This window comes from Siniperca chuatsi, linkage group LG15 (assembly GCF_020085105.1).
Source record: "Siniperca chuatsi isolate FFG_IHB_CAS linkage group LG15, ASM2008510v1, whole genome shotgun sequence".
NCBI lineage: Eukaryota > Metazoa > Chordata > Actinopteri > Centrarchiformes > Sinipercidae > Siniperca > Siniperca chuatsi.
The window spans coordinates 19,035,502-19,059,529 of record NC_058056.1 but is presented as its reverse complement, the minus strand read 5'-3'; the positions used below and the strand labels follow the sequence as shown (position 1 = coordinate 19,059,529).

The window sequence follows — 24,028 nt, the reverse complement described above, 5'->3', positions numbered from 1 at the left end:
TCGGGTGAGTCTCTTTTTTTCTTTCTTTTCATTCCATTTAAACAACTGGGTGTAAGCTGTGTCACTGCAAATTTCAGCAAATACTAACCACAAGGATAAAATGTCACTGTAACCTGTTCTTTGTATTGTCTCACCTGCTTTTGTAATATTAAGATGTTCCTTCTTCAGGACAGACGCAACCTGCTTCTTGACTACTTTAATCCTCCTTACAGCCTTTTCTGCTTTAGTGTCTGAAATAAAAAGGCAAAGCTGACTGAACAGTTACACATAAATTATACAGAGAAAAGAAATATACCCGCCATTGAATAAAAGGAAACCTATCAATCTATTTAGCCTTCTTTAGGCTTTAGAGTCGAGCATCTCTTTGGGACCCAGAGTAAGCACATATAAAGTACATCGAATGCTCACAAAAATTGCATTGTCATGAAAACTGTACATATATCATAACAGTACTTTTAGCCATGCTCGCTGAATGGCTCTATGGATGGCAATGCCAGTCTGTCGGTCAGTCCACCACTTTGGTCCAGACTGAAATATCTCCACAAATATTAAAGGGATTGGCACAAAATTCTTTACAGACATTTATGGTCCCCAGATGAGAAATCCTACTGACTTTGGTGATCCCCTGACTTTTCTTCTAGCACCACCACTAGGTTTATATTTTTGGTTGTAAATGAAATATTTGATGTAAGGATTTCCAGTGTTTCAGCTATGATTTCTTTTTTTATTTTTATTATTATATATTCCTCTCTGAGTGAGACAGTTCCAAATGGGCTAGACTGCAGCATCAGAGAGTCTTTGCATTACCTGGTTTTACAGGTTGAGGTTTGAGTTTTTGCTTTGGTTCCTTCTTGGGCTCCTTGGGAGCTGCCACTGGTAGAAAATTATAACATCAAAAAAGCCCTTATGTTTCAGGTGTATATAAAGATCAGTGATTATTATGTTACACTTCCTTTGAATATATAATATATAATGTGTTCTACACATAAAAAGTCAGTGTCAGCAAACAAAAAATATGCAAAATATTTTGAATGGACTGATTAAAGATTAATGAGATACTAGGTTATGGGGCATATAAAAAACATCAGATTCAATTTACTTTTACAAATGAATTGACAACTGACAGAAAAAATAAGAAAAGCATGCTCATACCTTTCTTTGCAGGTTCTGGTTTTGCTTTCACCTTAGGAACTTCAGGAACCTCTTTTATTGGGGAATATTCAAAATACAATGAATTAACTCTTAAATTAAATCTTATTTTCACATTAAATCTATCTACCTATCTTATATCAGCAATACCTTCAAAGAGATATTATGATTGATGTAAATGTGGTTTGTTTTAAGCTGTTTGAACAAGTGACCAATGACAGGTATATTTCGGGTGAGTTTCTTTTTTTCTTTCTTTTCGTTCCATTTAAACAACTGGGTGTAAGCTGTGTCACTGAAAAATTCAGCAAATACAAACCACAAGGATAAAATGTCACCGCAACCTGTTCTTTGTATTGTCTCACCTGCTTTTGTAATATTAAGATGTTCCTTCTTCAGGACAGACGCAACCTGCTTCTTGACTACTTTAATCCTCTTTACAGCCTTTTCTAGTTTAGTGTCTGAAATAAAAAGACAAAGCTGATTGAAAAGTTTCACATACATTATACCGAGAAAAGAAACATAACCATCATTGAACAAAAGGAAACCTATCAATCTATTTAGACTGCTTCAGGCTTTAGTCGGGCTTCTCTTTGGGATCCTCTATGAGTAAGCACATCTATACAACTAATGCTTTTGGACAGACATTCATTGTTCCAGACAACAAATCCTACTAACTTTGGTGATCCCCTGAATTTTCCTCTAGCGCAACCATCAGGTTTATATATTTGGTTGTTATTGAAATATTTTGTCAACTATCGGATGGATTCATGTTGCTGGGAGAATTCCTTGTAATTACTTTGATCCATTGAACTTTCATCTAGCGCCATCATCAGGTCCCAATTTCAATTTGTTCTTAATATTAGGTATTAATGGTTAAATACCTGTAAAACAAAATTAATTCCCATCAGCCTCAGGTATACTTTGTGTTTAGCGCTAATAAGCAAATGTTAGCATGCTAACACACTAAACTAAGATGGTAAACATGGTCAACATTATGCTAAACATCAACATGCTAGCATTGTCATTGTGAGCATGTTAGCATGATGATATGAGCATTTTACTCAAAGCACCACCATGTAGTACAGCTTCACAGAGCTGCTAGCATGGCTGTAGAATCTCAGTAATGTTAATGGATTAGGTAGGAATAGTCAATGGATCCTTATATTGTGTATTGCTAAAAACATTGCATTGTTGGCCTATGCATACCTGTGTTAGTGTCTCTCTTCTTGACAGGTTCTTTGACTTTGAGACTCTTCTTGATTTCTTTCTCTTCTTTAGAAAGCGTTTTTGGTTCTGTTTCTCCCTCAGAGATCTTCTTTGGTTCATTTTTATCTTTGGGAATCTTTTTGACCTCAACCTTCTCCTTGGAAGGTTTCTCTTGGTCTTGTTGTTTGGAGAGCTTCTTTGGTTCTGTCTCTCCTTTGGAAGACATCTTTGGTTCTTTTTCTTCCTTTCTAGACAGTTTTGTTGGTTCTTTTTCTTCTTTAGAAGGTTTCTCTGGATCTTGTTTTTCTTTAGAGGGCTTCTTTGGTACTGCCCTTTCTTTGGAAGGCCTATCTTGCTTGTCCTCCTCTTTCACCTCTTTAGAAGGCTTAGCTGGTTGATTCTTCTCTTTGGAGATCTTTTCTAGTTCTTCTTTTGCAGGCTTTCTTACTTCTTTGGGAAGCTTTTTAACTTCTTTGGCCTCCTTATGTGGTTTTTCTGGTTCCTTCACTTCTTTCGAGATCTTCCTTTGTTCTCTTTCTTCTTTTGGAGGCAGAATTCCTTCAATCTCTTCTTTGAGATGCTTTTTGACCTCTTGTACTTCTTTAGGCTCTGTTGGTTCTTTCTCTTCTTTTGCTTGTGTGTTCTCTTTTTTGGGAGGTTTTTCCTCCATACAAGGCTCCTTAAGGTCTTTTTCCTTCTTTATAGGCTTCTTCACTTCTTTTTCCTCCACAGAAGGTCTTTTCTCTTCTTTCTCTTCCTTGGAAGGCTTCACTTCTTTCTTCTCTTTAGAGGGCTTCTTCACCTCTTTTCCCTCTTTTTCTTTTGTTGGTTTCTTAATTTCTTTCTCCTCCTTAGGTGGTTCCCTTTCTGCCATCTCCTCTGTAAAGGGTTTTTTCACTTCATTCCTTTCTTTAGAAGGCTTCTTTACTTCCTTCAGTTCTTTAGGTGTCACCTCTTTCTCTACTTTCTCCTCTTGAGGCCTTTTCAGTTTTTTCTCTTCCTTAGTCGATTTCAAGTCTAACTTTTCTTTAGGTGGTTTCTTGACTTCATTCTGATCTTTGAAAGTTTTCTTCTCTTCTTTTTCTTCTTTAGTTGGTTTCTTGACTTCTTTCTCTTCTTTAAGAGGTTTATTCACTTCTTTATCTGCTCTTGAAGGTTTATTTTCTTCTCTTTGATCTTTGAGAGCTTTCTTTACTTCTTTCTCTTCTTTCAGAAGTTTCTTCACCTCTTTCTCTTCTTTAGGAAGTTTCTTCTCTTCTCTCTGATCTTTGAGAGGTTTCTTGACTTCTTTCTGTTCTTTGAGATGTTGCTTCTTTTCTTTCTCTTCTTTGGGAGGTTTCTTGTCTTCTTTCTTTTCTTTAGAAAGTTTTTTCTCTTCTTTTTCTTCTTTTGGTGATTTATTCTCCTCTTTCTCTTCTTTGAGAGTTCTCTTCACTTCTGTCTCTTCTTTGGGTGGTTTCTTCTCATCTTTCTCTTCTTTGGGATGTTTCTTCTCCTCTTTCTTTTCATTGAGAGTTTTCTTCACTTCTTTCTCTTCTTTGGGTGGTCTCTTCTCATCTTTCTTTTCTTTGGGATGTTTCTTCTCGTCTTTCTCTTCTTTGGGATGTTTCTTCTCATCTTTTTGTTCTTTGGGAGGTTTCTTCTCTTCTTTCTCTTCTTTAGGAGGTTTCCTTTCTTCTTTGGGAGGTCTCTTTACTTCTCTCTCTTGTTTGGGATGTTTCTTGACCTCTTGCTCTTCTTTGGGATGTTCCTTGACTTCTTTCTCTTCTTTGGATGGTTTCCTGACTTCTTTCTCTTCTTTTGATGGTTTCTTGAATTCCCTCTCTTCTTTAGATAGTTTCTTGACTTCTTTCTCTTCTTTGGATGGTTTCTTGACCTCTTTCTCTTCTTTGGGATGTTTCTTGACTTCTTTCTCTTCTTTGGATGGTTTCTTGACTTCTCTCTCTTCTTTAGGTGGTTTCTTGACCTCTTTCTCTTCTTTGGGATGTTTCTTGACTTCTTTCTCTTCTTTTGATGGTTTCCTGACTTCTTTCTCTTCTTTTGATGGTTTCTTGAATTCCCTCTCTTCTTTGGATGGTTTCTTGACCTCTTTCTCTTCTTTGGGATGTTTCTTGACCTCTTTCTCTTCTTTGGATGGTTTCTTGACTTCTCTCTCTTCTTTAGGTGGTTTCTTGACCTCTTTCTCTTCTTTGGGATGTTCCTTGACTTCTTTCTCTTCTTTGGATGGTTTCCTGACTTCTTTCTTTTCTTTTGATGGTTTCTTGAATTCCCTCTCTTCTTTAGATAGTTTCTTGACTTCTTTCTCTTCTTTGGATGGTTTCTTGACCTCTTTCTCTTCTTTGGGATGCTTCTTGACCTCTTTCTCTTCTTTGGATGGTTTCTTGACTTCTCTCTCTTCTTTAGGTGGTTTCTTGACCTCTTTCTCTTCTTTGGGATGTTTCTTGACTTCTTTCTCTTCTTTGGATGGTTTCTTGACTTCTTTCTCTTCTTTTGATGGTTTCTTGAATTCCCTCTCTTCTTTAGATAGTTTCTTGACTTCTTTCTCTTCTTTGGATGGTTTCTTGACCTCTTGCTCTTCTTTGGGATGTTTCTTGACCTCTTTCTCTTTTTTAGGTGGTTTCTTGACCTCTTTCTCTTCTTTGGGATGTTTCTGCACTTCTTTCTCTTCTTTAGGTGGTTTCTTGACTTCTTTCTCTTCTTTAGGTGGTTTCTTGACTTTTTCCTCTTCTTTGGATGGTTTCTTGACATCTTTCTTTTCTTTGTGAAGTTTCTGCACTTCTTTCTCTTCTTTAGGTGGTTTCTTGACTTCTTTCTCTTCTTTTGGTGCTTTCTTTACTTCTTTCTCTTCTTTGGATAATTTCTTGACTGCTCTTTTTTCTTTAAAGGCTTTTGTCACTTGTCTCTTTTCTTTAGGTTTCACTATTTCTTTCTTCTCCTTAGAAGGCTTCTTCATTTCTTCCTCCTCTTTGGATTGTTTCTTTGCTTCTTTTTCATCTTTAGAAGGCTTTGGTTCTTCCGTCTTTTTAGGCTCTTCTTCAAAAAGCAATCATTAAAGGGTCAGTGCTGTAAGATGTCTGTAACAGACTTAAAGGTGGAGCAGTCCTAAAGCTGGACAAAGTATCCTGTGCCCTTTGTGTACAAGTGGGAAGGTTACTAATACAAAAACACAATTTTTTTAGAGAAACATGTACTAGTGGTTTACATCTGTTTTTCATGTTGACCACTATTGTGTATGTGCTAATAGTGCTAAATTATGCATACAGTTGAACAAATCAATGATGTAGCAGTATTCTGTTGTGTACATATTTCAAATGTTGTACATGTACTCTGCAAAAGGTAACAGCCGTGTTTTCATTTTGAACAATATTTTGTACTTTTGTACAAGTGTAAATACCTTTGGGCTTATGTGGTTTCTTCTCAAGGAGTTTGGCCTCCTCCTTTGGCTTTTCTTCTTTTATCTCTACAGTTTCGTCAAGTTTGGTATCCTTCTCTTTTTTCTCCTCCTTTTCAGTTTCTGTGGCTTTGAGGTCTGTAAGCAACAATAAATCTTCATAGGCAAAATTATCAGGTGCTGGTGTGCATAGAGTAAATTCTTGTTTTCACTAAATTATGCCAAATCAATGCATAACATATAAACATATGAACATATAAAATTGATTTTGGAAGTAAGCAAAGTGAAGACAAGTCAAGAATATTACCTTTGATAATGGCATCTTTAACTTCTTTTATTGCGTGTCTTTCCTTTGCCTCTTTGAGAACTAAAGTATATTATACAGAAATATGTAAAAAAAAATATACAGTACAAACAGTGCAATTCTGATCACTAATCAGACCTGTAATATAGTCATCATGACAAATATCATGCTTGCATAAGCACTACAAGCACTACGGTGCTAAAAACTCTATGATCAAAAACACATGATATACAAACTGTACATCAGAATGTTGTTTCATGTCCTCAGCCAGAAATCTATCAATGTTTTTCTTAGCCTGTTAGCTCCATCTAGCTGACCTCTGTACTAATGGCTCACTGCCAACTGTTCGGTTTAAAGCTGGAACACTTAAGTACACAATTAGCACCTTGGGAAATAAATTTGTCTTTACTGGCTCATCAAAAATGAAGTAGCACAGTTAAAGGCACTGTACCGTATTAGTCCTAAGATCCTCTTTCCTTACAGCTATTCACACCTAAGTCAGGATGACTTTCTGATCTAAATAAAACTTGACTTGATCCTGTTATGCCATCACATCTTTATTTGCTTTTCAATTATAACTCTATAATTAGTCTCTTAAAGAAGCACACCAACATTTTGGGAAATGTGCTTGTCTTTCCTGTAGTCAGATGAGAAGATCAATATCCGTTTAGTCCCTGTGTGTCCAGTACAGAGATTGGTCAGGCACACAAATTAATATTTTCTAGGATTGGAACAGAAGCCCCATGGAGAAAGTCCAATGGTGACCTTGTTTCCCACAAGGAAGTGGAGTATATTATGATCCCAGTGCCATGTGAGCCCAACCACCAGAGTTTTCAGACTGAACTCAAAGCAAATTTTAGAGGCAATACTACAGTAAAGTCAATGCTAAGACACTAGCTGACACAACCAGCATTCCCCCTGGGCAACACAATTGAGGTGAAGACGTGTCCGGGCAAGTTTAGCTCAACTTAAGTGAAAATGTTGCACTTCTCCTGGGGTTTTACAACTTAAATATTTTGTACAGCGATAAGAAGAAAGGAGAGTGGAGGAAAATAACAGAAAGAACTGGAGTTTCTAGTGAGTTTTGAAGATATACAAGCACGGCACAGGCACACTCTGCACACATGGTTGAGTCATTAAATTTCGGGAAAATAAACAAATGCAGTCCAGCAATCAAATTTGCGCAAATATCACAAGGCATACATTTGCTTTGTGTTCAATCTGAGCACATCTTATAAGTTACAAAACAACAGAAAACAAACTACCAATTTACCATCGGGGAAAAAATTACTGTGCCCAGAATGGGTTTACCCTAGCTTAGCTAAAAACTGCAAGCAGGTGTAGACAGTTAGCCTAGCTCAGGGGTTTTTAAAGGGGGTGTATATTATAAAATACAAGTTTAAAATAGTTTTTTGTCCATATGTCCACAGGTTTTCAACACAGGAAGTATCTGGATAATGGACAGAGGAAAGTGTCAGTGTCAGTGCTCCAGTGATTTTAGAACCATGTTGATGGTCAAAAAATACTGTCAAAAAATATTGATGGTGCAACATGAAAAATGTTTAAGGATTTTGTCACTCCTATTTTCCCTGTTTCCAGTTTGTGCTAAGCTAGGCTAAACCCATCCTTAACCTGTCTGTACTGGACACACAGATATCAACCTTCTCCTCTGATTCTGGATAAAACAGAAAACAAGAGTATAAATGTTGGAAAGTTTCTCTAATCTGTAATGAAACACCTTTTGTGATGAAACTTATGCTGTGGGTTTAAAACCTTGATGCTCTGCTTGATGATTAACACAGTCACAAAACAAATTAACACACACAATGTTAACAAAAAGCTCTGAAATGAAAATATTATACATGTTACATCAGTCATTGAACAAATATCTGTTAGGCCTTAATAACTTTAGTCGTGTCACAACCAACTAGTCAAAAAGCATTCAGTGTCCTTTGAAAACATGTTAAAATGTAAAGATGATAAATATTCACAATTGTCATTCCACATTACATTTATCATTATTAACACTCACCATTCAGAAACATTTTCATTACCTGACAATGAAAGAAAATGATGGAAAATATGTGATGATTATGGTAAGAGTGTTGTACCTTTCTCATGCTTGTGGAGGTGTTCAGTTCTGGATCCGACTCTTCTGAGCCTCTCAAAGGGAATATGAACTTTCCTCTTTCGTTTAAGTTCAGTTTTCCCATTTTCACTGTTGTTGTTGTTTTCATCATGGTCGCCGATGATGTCGGTGTATTCGTCTTGGTTGTAAACTGGTGGTGAAGTTGTTTCTTCTTTTTCCTCATTATCAGATTCAGGTACTACACTGGCATTATTGAGTTTTTCATCTGAGAGGATTTTAAGATCAAGTTGTTGGACAGATGGCGCTTTTTCTTCATCTTCATCATCCACCTCCATCATCTCCTCTTTGTCCTGTTTTTCTCCTTCCTCCTCCTCTTCTAAAGCCTCATCATCGTCCAGGTCTAAAGCTTGATCGTCCTGGTCAGTTTTTACAAACTCATCTTTGACATCAGTGTCAATTATTTCAATGCTGTCTTCATCTTCAATCTCCTCTTCCACCAAATCTTCTTCATTTTTGGTCTCCTCCTCCTCTTCTTCCTGCTCATCTTCTGCATCTTTTTCATTTTTTGTCTCTTTCTCCTCCTCCTCCTCATCTTCAGTTTTTGTCTCTTTCTTCTCCTCCTCCTCCTCCTTACCTTCCACCAAATCTTTTTCAGTTTTTGTCTCCTCCTCCTCCTCCTCCTCCTCCTCCTCCTCCTCCTCCTCCTCCTCCACATCCTCTACTACATCTTCTTCAGTTTTGGCCTCCTCCTCCTCCTCCTCCTCCTCCTCCTTCTCCTCTTCTTCTTCTACTGAATCTTCTTCAGTTTTTGTCTCCTCCTCCTCCTCCTCCTCCTCCTCTTCCTCCTCCTCCTCCTCTTCTACCAAATCTTCTGTTTTGGTCTCCTCTCCCTCTTCTACTACATCTTCTTCTGTTTTCGTTGCCTCCTTCTCCTCCTTCTCCCTTTCTACCAAAACTTCTTCAGCTTTGGACTCCTCCTCCTCATCTTCTACCATATCTTCTTCTGGTTTTGGTTCCTCCTCCTCCTCTTCTTTTACCTCAGCCTCCTCTGTTTTAATATCTCCCTCTTCTTGTTCTTCTTCATCATCCTCTGTTTTTAATTCCTCCTCATCTTCTGTACTAACACCTTCCTCATCTTCTTTTTCCTCCTTCTCCTCCTCTTCCTTAATGGGTGTCGCATCCTCTTCTGTTTTAATCTCCTGTTCCTCAGTATCAACCTCTTCTGCCACTTCCTTTTTGTTTTCCTCTTTGCTGTCATCATCAAGGATTTCCTCATCTTCCAGTGATTGTTCATATTCTGTTTCTTCAAGGTCGACATGTTTCACTAGTGATGTGATAGTAACAAATTTAGTGCCTGTTATCGATCTTTTATCTGACTAATGAATGTGACTATTAAAGAAAAACCGAGTGAATACCATCAGCTTCCTCTGCTTCTTCTTTCACATCTGCTTCACTGGCAGCTTCAGTGGGAACTTCAGCCTCCTCCTCTATCTTTGAGTCTGGGGCTTCACTTAACTCTGCAGCAGGAGCAGCTTCATCTTTGGCAGCATGCATGATCTCTGCAACTGTAGCATCAACCCATGTGACCTGTCTTATCTGACCTCTTTGGCATTTTAAAAGTAAATGCAGCGCCAAACTTGTTTTCCGGTACAGAAGAAATTTGATGGGGTGAAATGGGAGTAATGACGATGACCATAACATTATATAGTACACACCACATGCTGCAGTTGATGACTTTCCCAATTTGCTTATATCATTAAAATTAGCTTACTGGCAACAAATCTAAGGAAATGACCAAAACCAATATTGCAGTAGTTCATCTCTCAATACTTTCCGACTTCACTACTCATCCCCAAGCCCATTAATTTCTACTGAAGATGTAAATCTTTAAAAATGTGTCACAGATAGTTTCATTTTTAAAATGGCTCAGTAACTTCCTGAAACAGTTGGGCTGTACTTTCTAGCAAACTACTCAAACAGCGGTAAATAGTGCAGTTGTTGGGGACTGTTTTCAGCTGAGAATCTGAAAAATGCAATCTGTCAGAGAAAATCATTTAAACGGCTTCCAAGAGCCTTACAGGAGAGTGTGTGAGTATGTGACTGATAAACAAGCTACATTAATGTGGGATTTACATTATGCTTACATGGAAGTATTTCATATTTTACTTTTACCTCATATAATCAGGTTAGAGTAATATGTGGGTTATGTTTCATTAGTATTATAGAATATTCCCAGATTTATTCTTTAATGACATTATGACAGTTTTTTCCTCCCATCACCATTTCCCTAAAATATTACCGCCCAAAATGACTATAGTCAATAATAGTTTTAAAACATGTGGTGTAGACTTATATGATTCCATGCAAAGATAAAATGAAATACTCCACATGAAAAACATACGTCATCCAATACAAACAATCCAGATACATACAGGATATCACAGATGTTTAAATTGTTGAAATATAAGTGGCAGGTAGTCAGTCAGTCAGTTGTACAGAAGATGCTTGGACAATGCAGGAGAAGAGAACAGAGGAATGCAACTCCAAAGGACACATATTACAGACGATTTTTCATGCTCAATATAACATAGAAGTAAAACATACAACACAAAACATGATGATTGGAACAAACAACTCAATGGCAAAACACGTGAATGCAGAGTTCCATGAAACGGTCAGTGTAACAAACAGAGAAAGAGATGCAGTCACCAAATCCATTACAACTTGGTTGCATATAGACATTTAGTACAATGAAGGTATACGGTGATTATGATTCATATTTGTTCATGCCATAATTTAACAAGAGCAAAGTGGAGTTTATTCAAACAAGATTGACATACAGTTTCATCGTACTATGGGCTTGCTGTATTACACGCAACATGTCATAAGGCAGACAAAGTGGTAAGAAAAACAAAAATCAATGCGAACATGCATGAAAGGCCACTATTTGCTGGCAACACACATTGCACCTGTCCAAAATAAATGTTATAGTGTATTTCTGCAATATATGGTGGTGTTTTCTTACCTTTTTCAAAAGGTGGCAGAAATTCACCTACATTTCAAAGAAGATAATGAAAGACAGCTTCATTTTAAAGAAATGATTTGTAGTGGTACAGCAAGGAAAGATAGAAAAATATTGTCATTACTTACCTTTCCTTCGTACCAAATGTATATCAGATGGAGAAGCTACAGTTTTATCTAAACACAGAGAAGAAAAAGAGCAAATGGGGTGTAATTTGCAGTCATAGGCTCATAAGATGCTTTAGTAAAACAGTAATAAAAAGTAAAACCTTTTTCAGTTACTACATTTACACCTGGTGTGGCAACGGGTTCACCTAAAACAAGAGAAGAAAACATGGTAAAATATGCATCAAGGTGTCTTTTTTATCTTTCCCAATCAATAGTATAGAAGCATTTGTGTGAATATGTTTGTATATAACTAATGCATACAAGTATACCTTGATCACCAACAACCATGCTCGACATGTAAGCCAAGAACAAATCTTTCTTGTCTGTGAACTCCAACACGGCATCTTGGACAACTTTCATGGGGTCAATGGACACTTCAGGCACGATCCCTGAGATATCAGCACACCACAAAGTCAGTTAAAGTTGCTATTCATAACACTAAAAAATAAATCTTCAGATTGTTTACTATTTTTTCCATTACCATACTTATTCATATCTTTGTGTATAAGTAATCACATCAAATGCAAACACAGTGATATATCAGCAAAAGCAATGTGATGTAGCTGATATGTAAATGATATGCCGTCATTTGTTAAAACAGACCTTGTTCACCGATCAGCGTTGTGGAGATGTAGCTCACAAGCATGTTTATCTGTTCTGTGGTGATTTCTGCTGTTCTCTTCAGAACTGACATAGGGCTGAATCCCACAGCCTGCCGGATATCTGGTCAACAAAAAAGTCAAAGTGAGAAATGCAGTTAGCAGGCTACAGAAGAGTATTCCTTTTTAGCAGTGGTGGAAGAAGTATTCAGATCCTTTACTTAAGTAAAAGTACTAATACCATACTGTGAAAATACTCCACTACAAGTAAAAGTTCTACATTTAAAACTTAACCTTAAGAAAACATATGTAATAAATATGTCATTTACTTGTATCTAAAGTAAAAGGACTCATTATGCAGTAAAATTGTCCCTGTCAGTGTTTTACTATTATATATGATGTTTTGGGATTAATATTACTGCTGCATTAATGTGTATGTTGCATTTTACTGTTGTAGATGTTTAAGGTTGAGTTAATTTGAACTACTTAATATTCTGTTGGATAGCTTAAACTACAGCAATGCATTCTATAAGATCATCATATGTTTGTAGCATTGCTGTCCAGTCATGAGCTCAGAAAAACAGCCCTGTTTTCAGCTTTGTGATGATGTGTTTTCCAGCTAATCCGAGGATTTTTTAAAATAGTTTATTTAGATGAAGAAGTAGGAGAATTTTCTTAACCCATAAAGGAACACTTCATCTTTCAGTTTGAGTAAATGTGCTTAGTCAGATTCCACCATAGCATTATAGTGGTACAAATTCATAGATTAGGTAAAGGTTAATAACCATGGCAGATACTTGTACTGTGTCCATTATTACATCTGAGTGTGCACAGAACACATCCTGGATGTATCCTGTTATTCCACTCACAAAGTCATTAGTAACACTGAAGACATTTCTGCCAATAACCACAGGGTCAATGAAGCTAACATCAGTGGTTCCTGAGCAGAACAACATAAATCCAGGCAAAAAGCTCCAGTGAGTTACTTCATTCAACAAATCAGTCAATCATTTTTTGTTATACACACATTTGAAAAGACAGTTAAAGACCAATAGGAAAATCTATTGGCCAGTAATAAAAAATAATTTAAAGTACTGTTATACACCCATAACAAACACAAGCTACAGTTATTGAGTTATAATGTTGTTTTAGAAATGAATTTAAGCAACAAATAAGGATTCAATAACACATATAATACATAATAATATTTAATGTAAATATTGCTCCACAAACAGTACAAAGGTTAAAATATGAAGCAGGTACCTTTTACTATATCCAGTATACTGTCTAAGATGGTACAGAGCACGCCCTGGATGTAGCCCACTATTCCACTCACAGTGTCGTTAGTAACACTGAAGATATCTCTGCCGATCACCACAGGGTCCATGAAGCTAATATCAGTGGTTCCTGAGGAAAAACAAATATAAAACAAACAAGTATAAAAGACAAATATGTAAAATCAGTACTGCATCCTGTCTTAAACTGTCAGTTTAAGATGTTAAGAGGTTACAGATTAGAGAGATGTTAAATGAGGAGAGTAAATACCTTTCACTACGTCCAGAATAGTGTCCAAAATGGCACAGAGCACATACTGGATGTAGCGCCCCACTTCACACATGAACTCATTAGTAACACTGAAGACACCTCTGCCCATGACCACAGGGTCAATGTAACTAAGGTCAGTTTTTCCTGAGAAAAACAAACAAGGACATTTGTGAGGGCAAAATGTATTTATTAATAATCAAACTAGGCAAGAATGATTGAAGTACAGTTTTTCTTGAATGAATCAAATGATTAGTCTTTTTTTACACAGGTAATTGGGATAATTATCATATTATTTGCTTGTGAATAAAAAGGGAAGGCAGACAAATTCCTCAGAAATAAGCATTCGAATATGGAATACATACCTTTATTTATGTCCAGTATAGTACCCAATACAGTGTCCACAATAGCATACAGTGTGTTCCTGAAGGAGCCCACAACTCCACACAGGAAATCATTAGTTGAATGGAAAGCACGTCTACCAATAACCACAGGGTCAACATAGCTGAGGTAGAAGTTCCCTGTGTTTTTTTTTTTGGGGGGGGGATATTGGAAACATGGTTACATCACATGAATGCTAAAATGATCACAACTTATTTTTTTCCTGGTTGAGCATGAATGTGTTTTCATACCTTCTTCATCTGAAAAATAGCGAACAAATCCATCTTTTGCTTCCGATATTTCCTCAGCAGCATAAGTGGCAGCGGCCATGGGGTCACTTAAATCAGGTGCACATTCTAGGAGCCCAGAAATAAAAGTCATATATTACAATACATGCTTCAGCACTGCTAAAAAGGTGTGGCATGCATGCTACTATATCACTTAGTATGTACCTTGAAACTTATTGAGCAGACTGGATACTTCATCAACAGCGTCGTTTACAGCTTGCACGGGGTCCGCAATGATTTGCTGAATATCTGAAAATAATAACAGATATATTGATAATTATGCATGTCTGATGATTGAAATTACAAATTCTAAAAACATACATTTTTAGGTATTTGTGACCTACCAGGGACTGCCTTGTACTCCACAAAGTCAAACATCACCACTCCCACCACCAACCAGGACAGGAGGGCAGCCAGGGCAATCAGCAGCTCTGCAGACACTTTCAACTTCCCGAGGAGCCCCAGACCTTTGGACTTGAGAGAGCTCGTCTGTGCTGCCGCTGCTCCATTGGACCCACTGGCTACAGAGGGGGAGGAGGAGGCAGATTTGGCTCCTTTATGTGAAAAAAGAATAAGGTACTAAAGTCACTCTGAGAACGCTCAGGTCTGTTTTGGTCTAACTATTGCTTTTGCTACGCTGGAATTGTTTGGTTTGTCCTTTTACCATCAGTAATATAAAATGATTGCCGTAATCGACCCAATGCTCACTGTATCTAACATTGTACAGTGGCATGCAGGTTACCATTGATCACAGATTCAAAGAGGCTACATTCATACACTAAGAGCATTGGGAAATTGGTATTTTTTTCTCTTTTTTTACCCTGCACACATGGATGTGTGTGTGTGTGTGTGTGTGTGTGTGTGTGTGTGTGCCTTTTTGAAAATACTAGAACTAGACCAATAAATCAGCAGGGCCAATATATCGGCCAATATTAGCTTATTGCAATAATCAGCATGCATGCATTTGGCACATAAATGCCAAAGATGACAAATTACCTAGTTTGTCTGCCAGCGAGCGCTGACATGTTTGTTTTTTTTATCTGTAAAATGTTTTAAATAAAGTAAATTCTTTAATGATCATATTAAATGAAAAATGTTTATGTTACGTGTATCTGTAAAAAAACGAACATTGGCCGATATATTTTTATCAGATGTTTTTAAACTCTTAAATACTTATATCAGTATCAGCCGTAAAAATTAATTGTTGGTCAGGCGCTGAAAATACCCTCTAACAAAAACTTCTCTTTTATATACAAAATTTCTAATGAGCGCAAGTCTTCATTTCTATAATTCCACAAAGGACCATGTTGAGTCAGCTGGTCTGTCAATTGTAATTCAAGTGTTTCCTCATGTTATCATCATCCATTTCTGGGGCTTTAAAGTGGATCTTAGGTGTTATTTTCCTCTAACATTAAATATTCATGACTAAGTAAGCAAATATCATAGTTAAAGTTCTGAAAAACATCCTTAGTTATTATTTATTATGAGTTTAACGCTCAAAAACTCAGCTAAACTGCTTCATCAGGACTGTGTGGTTGTCGTTTGATCACATTTGATTGACAGTACTGGCAACATCAGCAAACAACCACACAACTATCATCAGATTTTGATTCAAATGAATGACATCACCTTTTTCCAACTGAGCCCAACCCACTTCAGATCAGTGAGGAAGTGAGAAATCTCTTATGTGAAAAATGACAAAACTGTTCCAACTTTAACAGAAAAGTGTGTGTTCATGTCAGACCAAATTCCTCAAGAGTAAAACGTTGATTGAGAAAATAGGTTTTCAGGGCCTTTAATTGAAGATGTGGTTCAGTAATTGATAAACAATGATATATAACCATTTTGAAAATGTATTAGCAGAAGCTCCGGATGTACAGTATTTTTACTATAGTCTATTAAGATATTATCTTGTAAATAACAAACTAAGAATATCCACCAAAAAAATCTACAGTTCTCCTATTAATTTAATGCTAGCAACAACATGTATCTTTAACACAGTAGCATGGCTTAGTCAAATCTAGTCTCATCATCTACACACTGCAGCTAAACCACAACAGGTGAAATATATTTCCTTTACGATCAAAGGATTTAAACTTTACACAGTGGAGACAGTGTGTCTGACATTTCCATTCATCAAATGACATCCTCTGCCTGTGTGTTGTCAACATGTAAACTAATTTGCTGATATCAGAATTAGATGAAATTGATTGAGTGTTGTATCCTAATAAACATCAATTTATCTGAGATTTCAGTTGGTTACTTCTTGTCAGATTAAAGATCAGTAAAAACAGGAATCATCTGTCATTCTCATTTCATCAGATAGGTTATCCAAACATCTATGCACATGATTCCCATCTGTTTAGGACAGTGGTAAATTCTTGTGATGGCATTTAATGACATGCTCGCCATCATCAACCAATAGAGTGTGAGTGTGGCGACACTGCTGTACTTTCCAACTTGGACATGGTGCCAAGGTGTTAAGAAACATCTTCTAACTGTGAATGAATTCTGAGCATGCCTGACACATGATTCACATCTTCATATACAAATGCTAAAAAACCTTAAAATAATCCCATCAGACAACAGAATTATTCCAGATGGACAGGTGGTGTCAGTATTTTACCACACATTTATACTGATTGTAAAGGAACCCTGTTATTGCTCAATGAATTCGAGCCCTGAAGCGTCATCAAAGATGTGTTTATTTGAGCAGATCACATAAAAAGTTTCTTTTTATATGGCAAAGAAAGAAAGAGGTCAGCCCTCAGCAGAAGTCCTGTCTGTCACAGGAGAGCAATACTAATACTCTGGCTACATGATATCCTGTATTTATAGCAACCGACTTTCAACACATTTTCCTAAGAGGACCCACCCGATCAAAAGATTGCCATTTATTTATTACATAACATATATTACTTATGCTTTTGGTGGTGTAGCAAACAATAAGTGTTAATTTCAGTGGTGATCCAGGTGTAACAGTCCTACCTTCAGCCATGGTGATAAGGAGACAGTTTCAGGTATTATCCTTTAAAATGGGGGCAATGCCTCCTCATGCAGAAGTGAACGGAAAATCACAGCTTCGGTATGAATCCAATCAGCATCCTCTTAAAAAAAAAAAGTCCCAGTTATTAAATTATTCCATTTCCATTTGGTGGTGATCACAGTCTTGTTTCCTGGACCAGGTAATCCACAGGTTTAACTTCTCCAAGATCAAAAAAGGGAAATCAAACATAAACTGTAAGTTTTACAAGTGTTGGAGAATTTGGAGCTGCCAGTGTGGCAGCATTGCAGAGGGGGTTCTGGGGACGGTGGGGCAACGGAAAGCAGCGCAGGGGAAGGAAAGAGCCAAGCTAAGCATAGGGCTGGGTAGGGTGAGGGGGAACAGACCAAATATCCCACCCAGTGTTATTGGTGCCTCACATGGGTATAGGTCAGAGAAGAGCACAGGGAGGCTTCAAGGTAACTTTATCCCCCAGAAGGTTTGGGTTATTCTTAGCTGGAGCTCTGCACACCAGCTGCTTTGGCAGGCCTTTTTTGGCAGTTGAAGGGGTGTGTGTAAGATCAGTTGGCTGAACTGGGCTCCCCTACTGGTGTGGCACTGTAATCTGCCCACTAAACTGGAACAAAGCAGGTGCACAAGATGAGGAATGGACAACAAGTGAGGTGTCCTTAAAAAGTTTCACTGTCCAGCAGCAGCAAACTTGCTCAAAACACTTGTGGCCTCATCCTCCCACTGCCACTGGTGCTTATGTGGTTTATTTTGTTCGGTGGTTTTTCATTGCTCATCACTTTCTTTTTACAGTCTCACATTTGCTTATAAGTGGCAGCTTCAAAATAAACATGTTTCCAAAATTATAAACTACCTCACCAATGAACCAAAAATAAATGTCCAGGATGTGCATTAAAACAGTGCCATCTTGTGAACCTTTACTTGCAACAGCTTGACCTGCTATATTTGTACTGTGCATATTGTATGTACAATATACTCTAGAAATGGTTCACAAGGTAAATAAGTAAAAAGCAGATAAGTGGAAAGGCATAATCATATTTTCCCTTGAAAGCATCAAAAAATAAGACTACAGCTAGTCTACAGCCATGCTAGCTGCTCTGAAGTTTTTGGTGCTTACTTTTAGCTAAATGTTAACATCGGCACGCTAACATGCTCACAATGATAATGTTAACTTGCTGATGCTAAACAGGTATAATGTTAGCACTTTCACCATCTTATTTTAGAGTATTAGTATGCTAACATGTGCTAATTAGCACTAAACACATAATACAGCTGTGGCTGATGGAAATCAATCAGTTTTACAGAAATCAAAGTATATCTATTAGTCAAATTACATTTAGACCTGATGATGGTGCTAGATGAAAAGCTAAAGAATCACAACAATTCATCCTGAGGAAGACATGAATGTCTGCACCAAATTTCATAACAATCCATGCAATAGTTGTTGAGACATGTCAGTTAAAACCAGTTACCAGTTAGAAACAACACAGCTTAGAACATGAGCTGTTATCGACTTAGATTGGATCAATTCTGAGATTTTAATATACACAATCTGCACTCAATAAATCTAAATAAAATCTAAAATCACATACACACGCATGCATAAACACAGGTGTGTCTTTACAGTGTAGCTGCAGAGCTGGGGGCCACAGGTCTGATGATGAGGGTGAGCTCCATAGGTACAGGAGGAGGAACATATCTCTCCTCCCTGAGCAGCCGCAGTAACAAATCCTCAGTGTCCTGGGGCCAGCGGTAAACACGCGTGTTCTGAAGCCAACTTGGGACGTGCTTCTGCATATACAAGTTTTTTGTAGTAGAGAAAGGTTTAAGAGAGAGAAATGGTGGGGAGTGAGAAAGGAGTGGAAAAAATTGAGTAACTGCAAACTTTGGAGTAAAAAAATGCTTTTAGTTGTGAAACAAAAATCCGTTCTGACCTGGAATGCATTGAGGAAGAGAACCGGTATGAATCTGAAATTCAAGCTGCCTTGCTGGATGAATTCATTCTGCATCTAGCAAAATTAGATTTAAAATGTAAGTACCTATTAGCAATGCATCTCAGGATTATGTCTTATTTAAACAAAGAGCAAATGTTCTCACCATGGAGTGAATATATTTAGTGTGCAGACCATGACTATCCACTACGGATCCTTCAATGTCCGCCTTATACTTTGGACTGATGGCGATGATAATCAGGTTTGATGGCTGTTAAAAACACACACATTTTAGACACATTCACTGGCTGAAAAGACAACTGTAATACAAAAGTTTGAATTTAAAACAGACACAAAACATGGAATATGGAATATTTATTCAACCATTAAAGTAAAAAGTCACAGTAAGTCTGATTTTGTCTTCTAAGTCATTACTGATTATTTAGTAATACTACTTACACAGAGTTTATGCAATAATATAACAATAGCAATTCAAAAATGTACATAAAAAACTATGGTATTCACTTACATCTTTCAGGTAACTGTCCTTCCACTTGTCCATACATCTGATGGGGTTGTCAAATAAGTCAATCTGTGAAGTTAAATTCATGGCTGTAAATAAAGTGAAGTGAATTTGTTTTAAATCTGACTTTGGACTGAAGAGGAAGTAGCTTACAGCTGGTCGAAAACCTTGCTTTGTGAGGAAGTCTACGAAGGGGACTATCTCTGAAGAAACGTCCGAAGAATGAGTTATAAAAATGTTTCCTGAGAGGAGAAGAGATCATAAAATCAAAATTAATCTCAGAATTTATCCTTTTGTAGTTAGCCATTTTACATCACTAAATTACACTGAATGACCAGGAAAATAGGAAAAACCTGTACACTGTAATGCCATACAATGCAAGTTCTGCAATACATACTACATTAGTTAAACTGAATCTGAATTTTAGTTAAAATATATATATATATTTTAGATTATACTGCTCTAAGAGTGCATTTCATTGAAAACTAATATTTACATAATAATTTATAATAATAATAATAATAATAATAATGTACTGATTCACTGTACAAGAAACACATTACAATTTATCTAATACAACATTATTAGATAATATTAATATTTATTTAATCTAATATAACACCATAAACTACAGCCCCACAAAAATCATACATTTTTAGTAAGATAGTATTTTGTACAGAATTGCTGTACTGGATGTAAATTCAATTCAATTCAATTTTATTTCTATAGCGCCAATTCATAACAGATGTTATCTCATTGCACTTTTGCTATAGAGCAGGTCTAGACCGTACTCTTACGGTAAAGTGGTTTATATTTTTCTTGTTACTCAGTTTAAAATATTACACTGATTCAATTGATCTTTATCTCACTGGTTATCTTACCCAGAAATATTACGATAAAAATTTCAACACTGCAAATTCTGCTCTAATTCTATTGTATTATATCCTGTGGAAATAACGCAATTTTTCCGTCTTCATGATGAGTGTAACACATTATAAATTTAATAAAAGTAAAAAAAAAAAAAAACTCGGACAGATTTTGCTCACTTCCTGCAAAAACAATAGGACGTAACAATTGAGTGCATCCTATATTTTTTATTTGACCAAGCCCTTAAACAGGCCTGGCAGGTTTATAAAGATAACACGCATCAATCCCCCACCCTGCTTCTTGTTGTAATTTTATGACAATAAGGCTAATTATCTACAATTACTTCTAGGTGCCCTACACACTTACCTATTGTGCTCACAAGAATTATTTTGCTCAAATATAAATTAAGCTGCTCCTAAAACATGAGCACCTTCCTTTTAAATGAACAAAGTGACTCACGGCACTCACGAAGCAGACTGATGGTTCTTCTTTTCTCATGTGGATGTGAGACGGACGCCTCTGCTGCCGCGGAGCTCAGGTTCATCACACTGACCTGTGACATGCCCTCCACAGGGGGGACGGAGAACTGAGGCACGTTAACTGAGACGCTTTCCTGAGCCAAGATGTCATTTATAAAGTTATCTTGACGTCGGAGCCTGAAGCAGCAAGAAAAAAATAAATAAATAAACATAGGCCCTTCTGTTGAATTGTGCTGACATGTGATGTGTCGCTGTAATATGCAAAGTAGATACTGTTGCAGCACCTGGCTCACAGCCTTTTTCATAAATAATAGCAATGAGCTTGGAGGAATTTTGTGGATTTGTACACTACTGGGTAAGGTTACGAAGTCAGAGAGTGCACCTAGTTGTGATCGACATTTTTTTATTTAAATTTTTTTTTTACCAGTTTTGGGTGTCATCCCAGGGTCTGTGCTGCCAAGGAGCAGAGTGGTGACATGGCTGAGGTAGGTATCTGTTGAATAGATTGAGGTTGTACTGCTCTTCTCCTCCAGAATGATAATACCTGACATCCATAGTATGATGAAGGTCTGTGGATATAGTTTAAACATTTCTATGTGATGGCATATCAGTTCAGATTAACAAGGCAGAAAATGCCTTAAAAAGACACAGCCTAAAGAGAAGGTTGCCAGTTCAAATACATATAGACCAGCTAAATGAAAATCCATTTTTTTTTCACATAATAATAAAAATACACTGCTAATGACAGTGGTGGAAAGTAACTAAGCATTCACTCAAGTACTGTACAATTTTAGGTACTTGTACTTTACTTCAGTACTTCCATTTTCTGCTACTCCACTATAGTTCAGAGTGAAATATTCTACTTTTTACTCCACTACATTTATCTGCAAGTATCCATATATGACATACAAAATATTTGATCCTCTGATAAGATATGAGGCATTGTTATAGATTAAAATACCCACTATATTTGCTCCACATTGTCCAGCTACAACATTAAAGTGCTGCTGACATGTTTTTTAATCAGTAACAATAATCCAATAATATATAATAATGCAATGCTGAGGTATTTTTACTTTTAATACTGTAGGTACATTTTGTAGATAATACCTCTGTACTTTTACTTGTAGGATTCTGAATTCAGGACTTTAACTTGAAATGGAGTATTTTTACACACTTGTATTGCTACTTTCAAATCAGACTACGAATGCTAATGGTATTATTTTCTTTTTTTAAATTGATCTGACAACATATTTACCATTTTTATGCCTTTCAATTAAAAAAATAATTCAATTTACTTAAAATAGAAATGTCCTTACCATAGTTGTGCATGCAGTGGTGAGGAGGTAGAAAGGGACTGCAGTGCAGCCACTCATCTGATCTTAGCGGCAAGGGAGGCTCAAGATCTTCCTCATCACTCTGAAGCTGAAAGGTGTATCCATCTTCCCCTCTGAATATAAAAAAAACTTAATTATTCTATCCCAAATAAACCTTCAAGCGAATCCAAATTATAGCCCATTCTTTGACTGATTTCCTAACCTAGTTCCTCACCTAGTTGTGTCTCTTTTTGCAGGCCCTGTTGCTCCACACTGGTTAAGTCCAGACTCCCAACAAGAGCACTCTCCTCTTGTGTCACCCTCTCTGGTTTCTGCAGGACGAGGGCTACAGCCATCAGGAGGTTGATGATGGAGACTGATCCTGGCAGGGTTCGCTCCTCTATCTCCTAGCTCTCTGTGCCGCATCAGCTCTTTATGCTGCGCAGCATGAGCAAGGTGATTCCTGAACGCTTGGTTCACTTGTTCGACTCTACATGGGCTTTTTTGGCAGAAATAATGTGCATCCATGCAACAGGTTGATATGAATCTTTCATGAGAAGGATTAGCATGAAATATTTGGTTTACTGTGACTTCAGGGCTCAAAAGTTGAATGGAATTTTCTGACTTTGTAGTGGAAAACACTTTCAGTTCTGGTACTTTTTCTGATTTCTCCATTTTAACCAGGTGACATCAGCATAGCCTGTAGTCCTGCAAGTAACTAATAGAAGCAGAAAAAACGGTTAGTTCAGCTATGGTTTAATCATACTGCCAACTTCCCAAGAATTCTCTTTTTTCTTCTAATCTATGAAGATAACTAAGACATTTTTCATGCACAATTTAAGTAGATTATTCTCAATAAGTTATTTCACATGCAGTTATTATATACAGTACATACCACATAAAAACATATTCATACATACAGTTGTACATACCAGACCAAGAGGACTGAAAAGGAAGAGTAACAATGACCTCCGTGTTCTCTGCTGGATTCTTTACACTCCTGTAGGTGCAGAGGCTTGTGTGTGTTACAGACTGCTATATGCAAATTCTTCACTGCTTCAGCTGCGTCCAATCAGAGCTAAGAATGTAGTGTTTGTGTTGCCCAGCCAGGTTGGCCAAGAAAGATTAGCTGAGGAAGAAAACATTCTTATTCTTGGAATTTGCTGTTCAAAAACGTTTTGTTTAAGTGATTTTTATGAAAGGAATATTATTCAGTTCTAGGAGTACCAATGAAAAATAGATTTGAGCGGAAAACTATCGACACTGCAATCAATTTTTTTTTAATTGCAAGTAAAATTAATTTGTAATTAAAAATGTATTAATGCTTTTTAGATTTACTTTAATAAATTTTTAATCACAATCACAATTTTACTTGCAATAAAACATTTTTTGATTGCAGTGTGGAAAGTTTTGCTCTCAAACCTATTATGTTTGATTGCATAATAAAGACACAAAAGTACTCTCATATGAAACGTATGCTACAATACATTACAGCTCTCTTCAATGTTTTAGTCAGAACATAAATTCCAAACTATTAAAAAGCTCAAATCATGATGAAAAGATGAACACAAATTAAACAGGTATTAAATTAAAGATTGCTCCACTATCCTGTAAGCAGCTCTCAAATTTCTGGGTGGACACCTACTGTGATTTGCATATATTCTGAGTTCAGTTATGTTGTCTTTGTGTCAAGTCAGCCTGAGGGAAAAACACAAAGAATCACTCTCACAAACGCTGTTTTAGCTTTAAAAGCAGTACTGAC

At 36.8% G+C, this 24,028-nt stretch overlaps 2 protein-coding genes across 5 annotated transcripts in view; both read right to left on the bottom strand.

The window, feature by feature from the left end:
* si:ch211-266g18.10 (probable serine/threonine-protein kinase kinX) overlaps positions 1 to 17,576 on the bottom strand; it is a 32,273-nt gene extending 14,697 nt beyond the window's left edge. Inside the window, exons 1-22 of one of the 2 annotated variants that reach the window (XM_044167243.1) lie at positions 17,126 to 17,576; positions 14,482 to 14,691; positions 14,303 to 14,386; positions 14,102 to 14,206; positions 13,835 to 13,990; positions 13,473 to 13,616; positions 13,191 to 13,334; positions 11,932 to 12,051; positions 11,598 to 11,717; positions 11,430 to 11,474; positions 11,290 to 11,337; positions 11,165 to 11,191; positions 9,555 to 9,704; positions 9,096 to 9,463; positions 8,637 to 8,993; positions 8,162 to 8,510; positions 6,054 to 6,113; positions 5,750 to 5,884; positions 1,512 to 1,607; positions 1,153 to 1,203; positions 808 to 873; positions 135 to 230 (exon numbers count right to left, since the gene is read on the bottom strand). In XM_044167243.1, coding sequence (XP_044023178.1) covers positions 135 to 230; positions 808 to 873; positions 1,153 to 1,203; positions 1,512 to 1,607; positions 5,750 to 5,884; positions 6,054 to 6,113; positions 8,162 to 8,510; positions 8,637 to 8,993; positions 9,096 to 9,463; positions 9,555 to 9,704; positions 11,165 to 11,191; positions 11,290 to 11,337; positions 11,430 to 11,474; positions 11,598 to 11,717; positions 11,932 to 12,051; positions 13,191 to 13,334; positions 13,473 to 13,616; positions 13,835 to 13,990; positions 14,102 to 14,206; positions 14,303 to 14,386; positions 14,482 to 14,691; positions 17,126 to 17,135 — 2,941 coding nt within the window. In that variant the 5' untranslated portion in view covers positions 17,136 to 17,576. The remainder of the gene's footprint in view (positions 1 to 134; positions 231 to 807; positions 874 to 1,152; positions 1,204 to 1,511; positions 1,608 to 5,749; positions 5,885 to 6,053; positions 6,114 to 8,161; positions 8,511 to 8,636; positions 8,994 to 9,095; positions 9,464 to 9,554; positions 9,705 to 11,164; positions 11,192 to 11,289; positions 11,338 to 11,429; positions 11,475 to 11,597; positions 11,718 to 11,931; positions 12,052 to 13,190; positions 13,335 to 13,472; positions 13,617 to 13,834; positions 13,991 to 14,101; positions 14,207 to 14,302; positions 14,387 to 14,481; positions 14,692 to 17,125) is intronic. The other variant, XM_044167244.1, reaches the window with a different exon arrangement.
* LOC122862054 (E3 ubiquitin ligase TRAF3IP2-like) lies at positions 17,347 to 23,954 on the bottom strand. Of its 3 annotated transcripts, none has more exons than XM_044167250.1 (11): positions 23,912 to 23,954; positions 23,187 to 23,395; positions 22,502 to 22,984; positions 22,270 to 22,400; positions 21,375 to 21,519; positions 20,931 to 21,127; positions 19,758 to 19,846; positions 19,611 to 19,673; positions 19,248 to 19,352; positions 19,085 to 19,159; positions 17,347 to 18,941 (listed from the first exon to the last, which is right to left on the bottom strand). In XM_044167250.1, the coding sequence occupies exons 3-11, from the start codon at positions 22,939 to 22,941 to the stop codon at positions 18,771 to 18,773; spliced, it is 1,416 nt and encodes a 471-aa protein (XP_044023185.1). In that variant the 5' UTR covers positions 22,942 to 22,984; positions 23,187 to 23,395; positions 23,912 to 23,954; the 3' UTR covers positions 17,347 to 18,770. The 3 variants fall into 3 exon arrangements, with proteins under 3 accessions (XP_044023185.1, XP_044023184.1, XP_044023186.1); XM_044167249.1 differs by having other exon boundaries at positions 23,199 to 23,395; XM_044167251.1 differs by having other exon boundaries at positions 20,940 to 21,127; positions 23,199 to 23,395.
* Between the last annotated feature and the right edge of the window lie 74 nt (positions 23,955 to 24,028).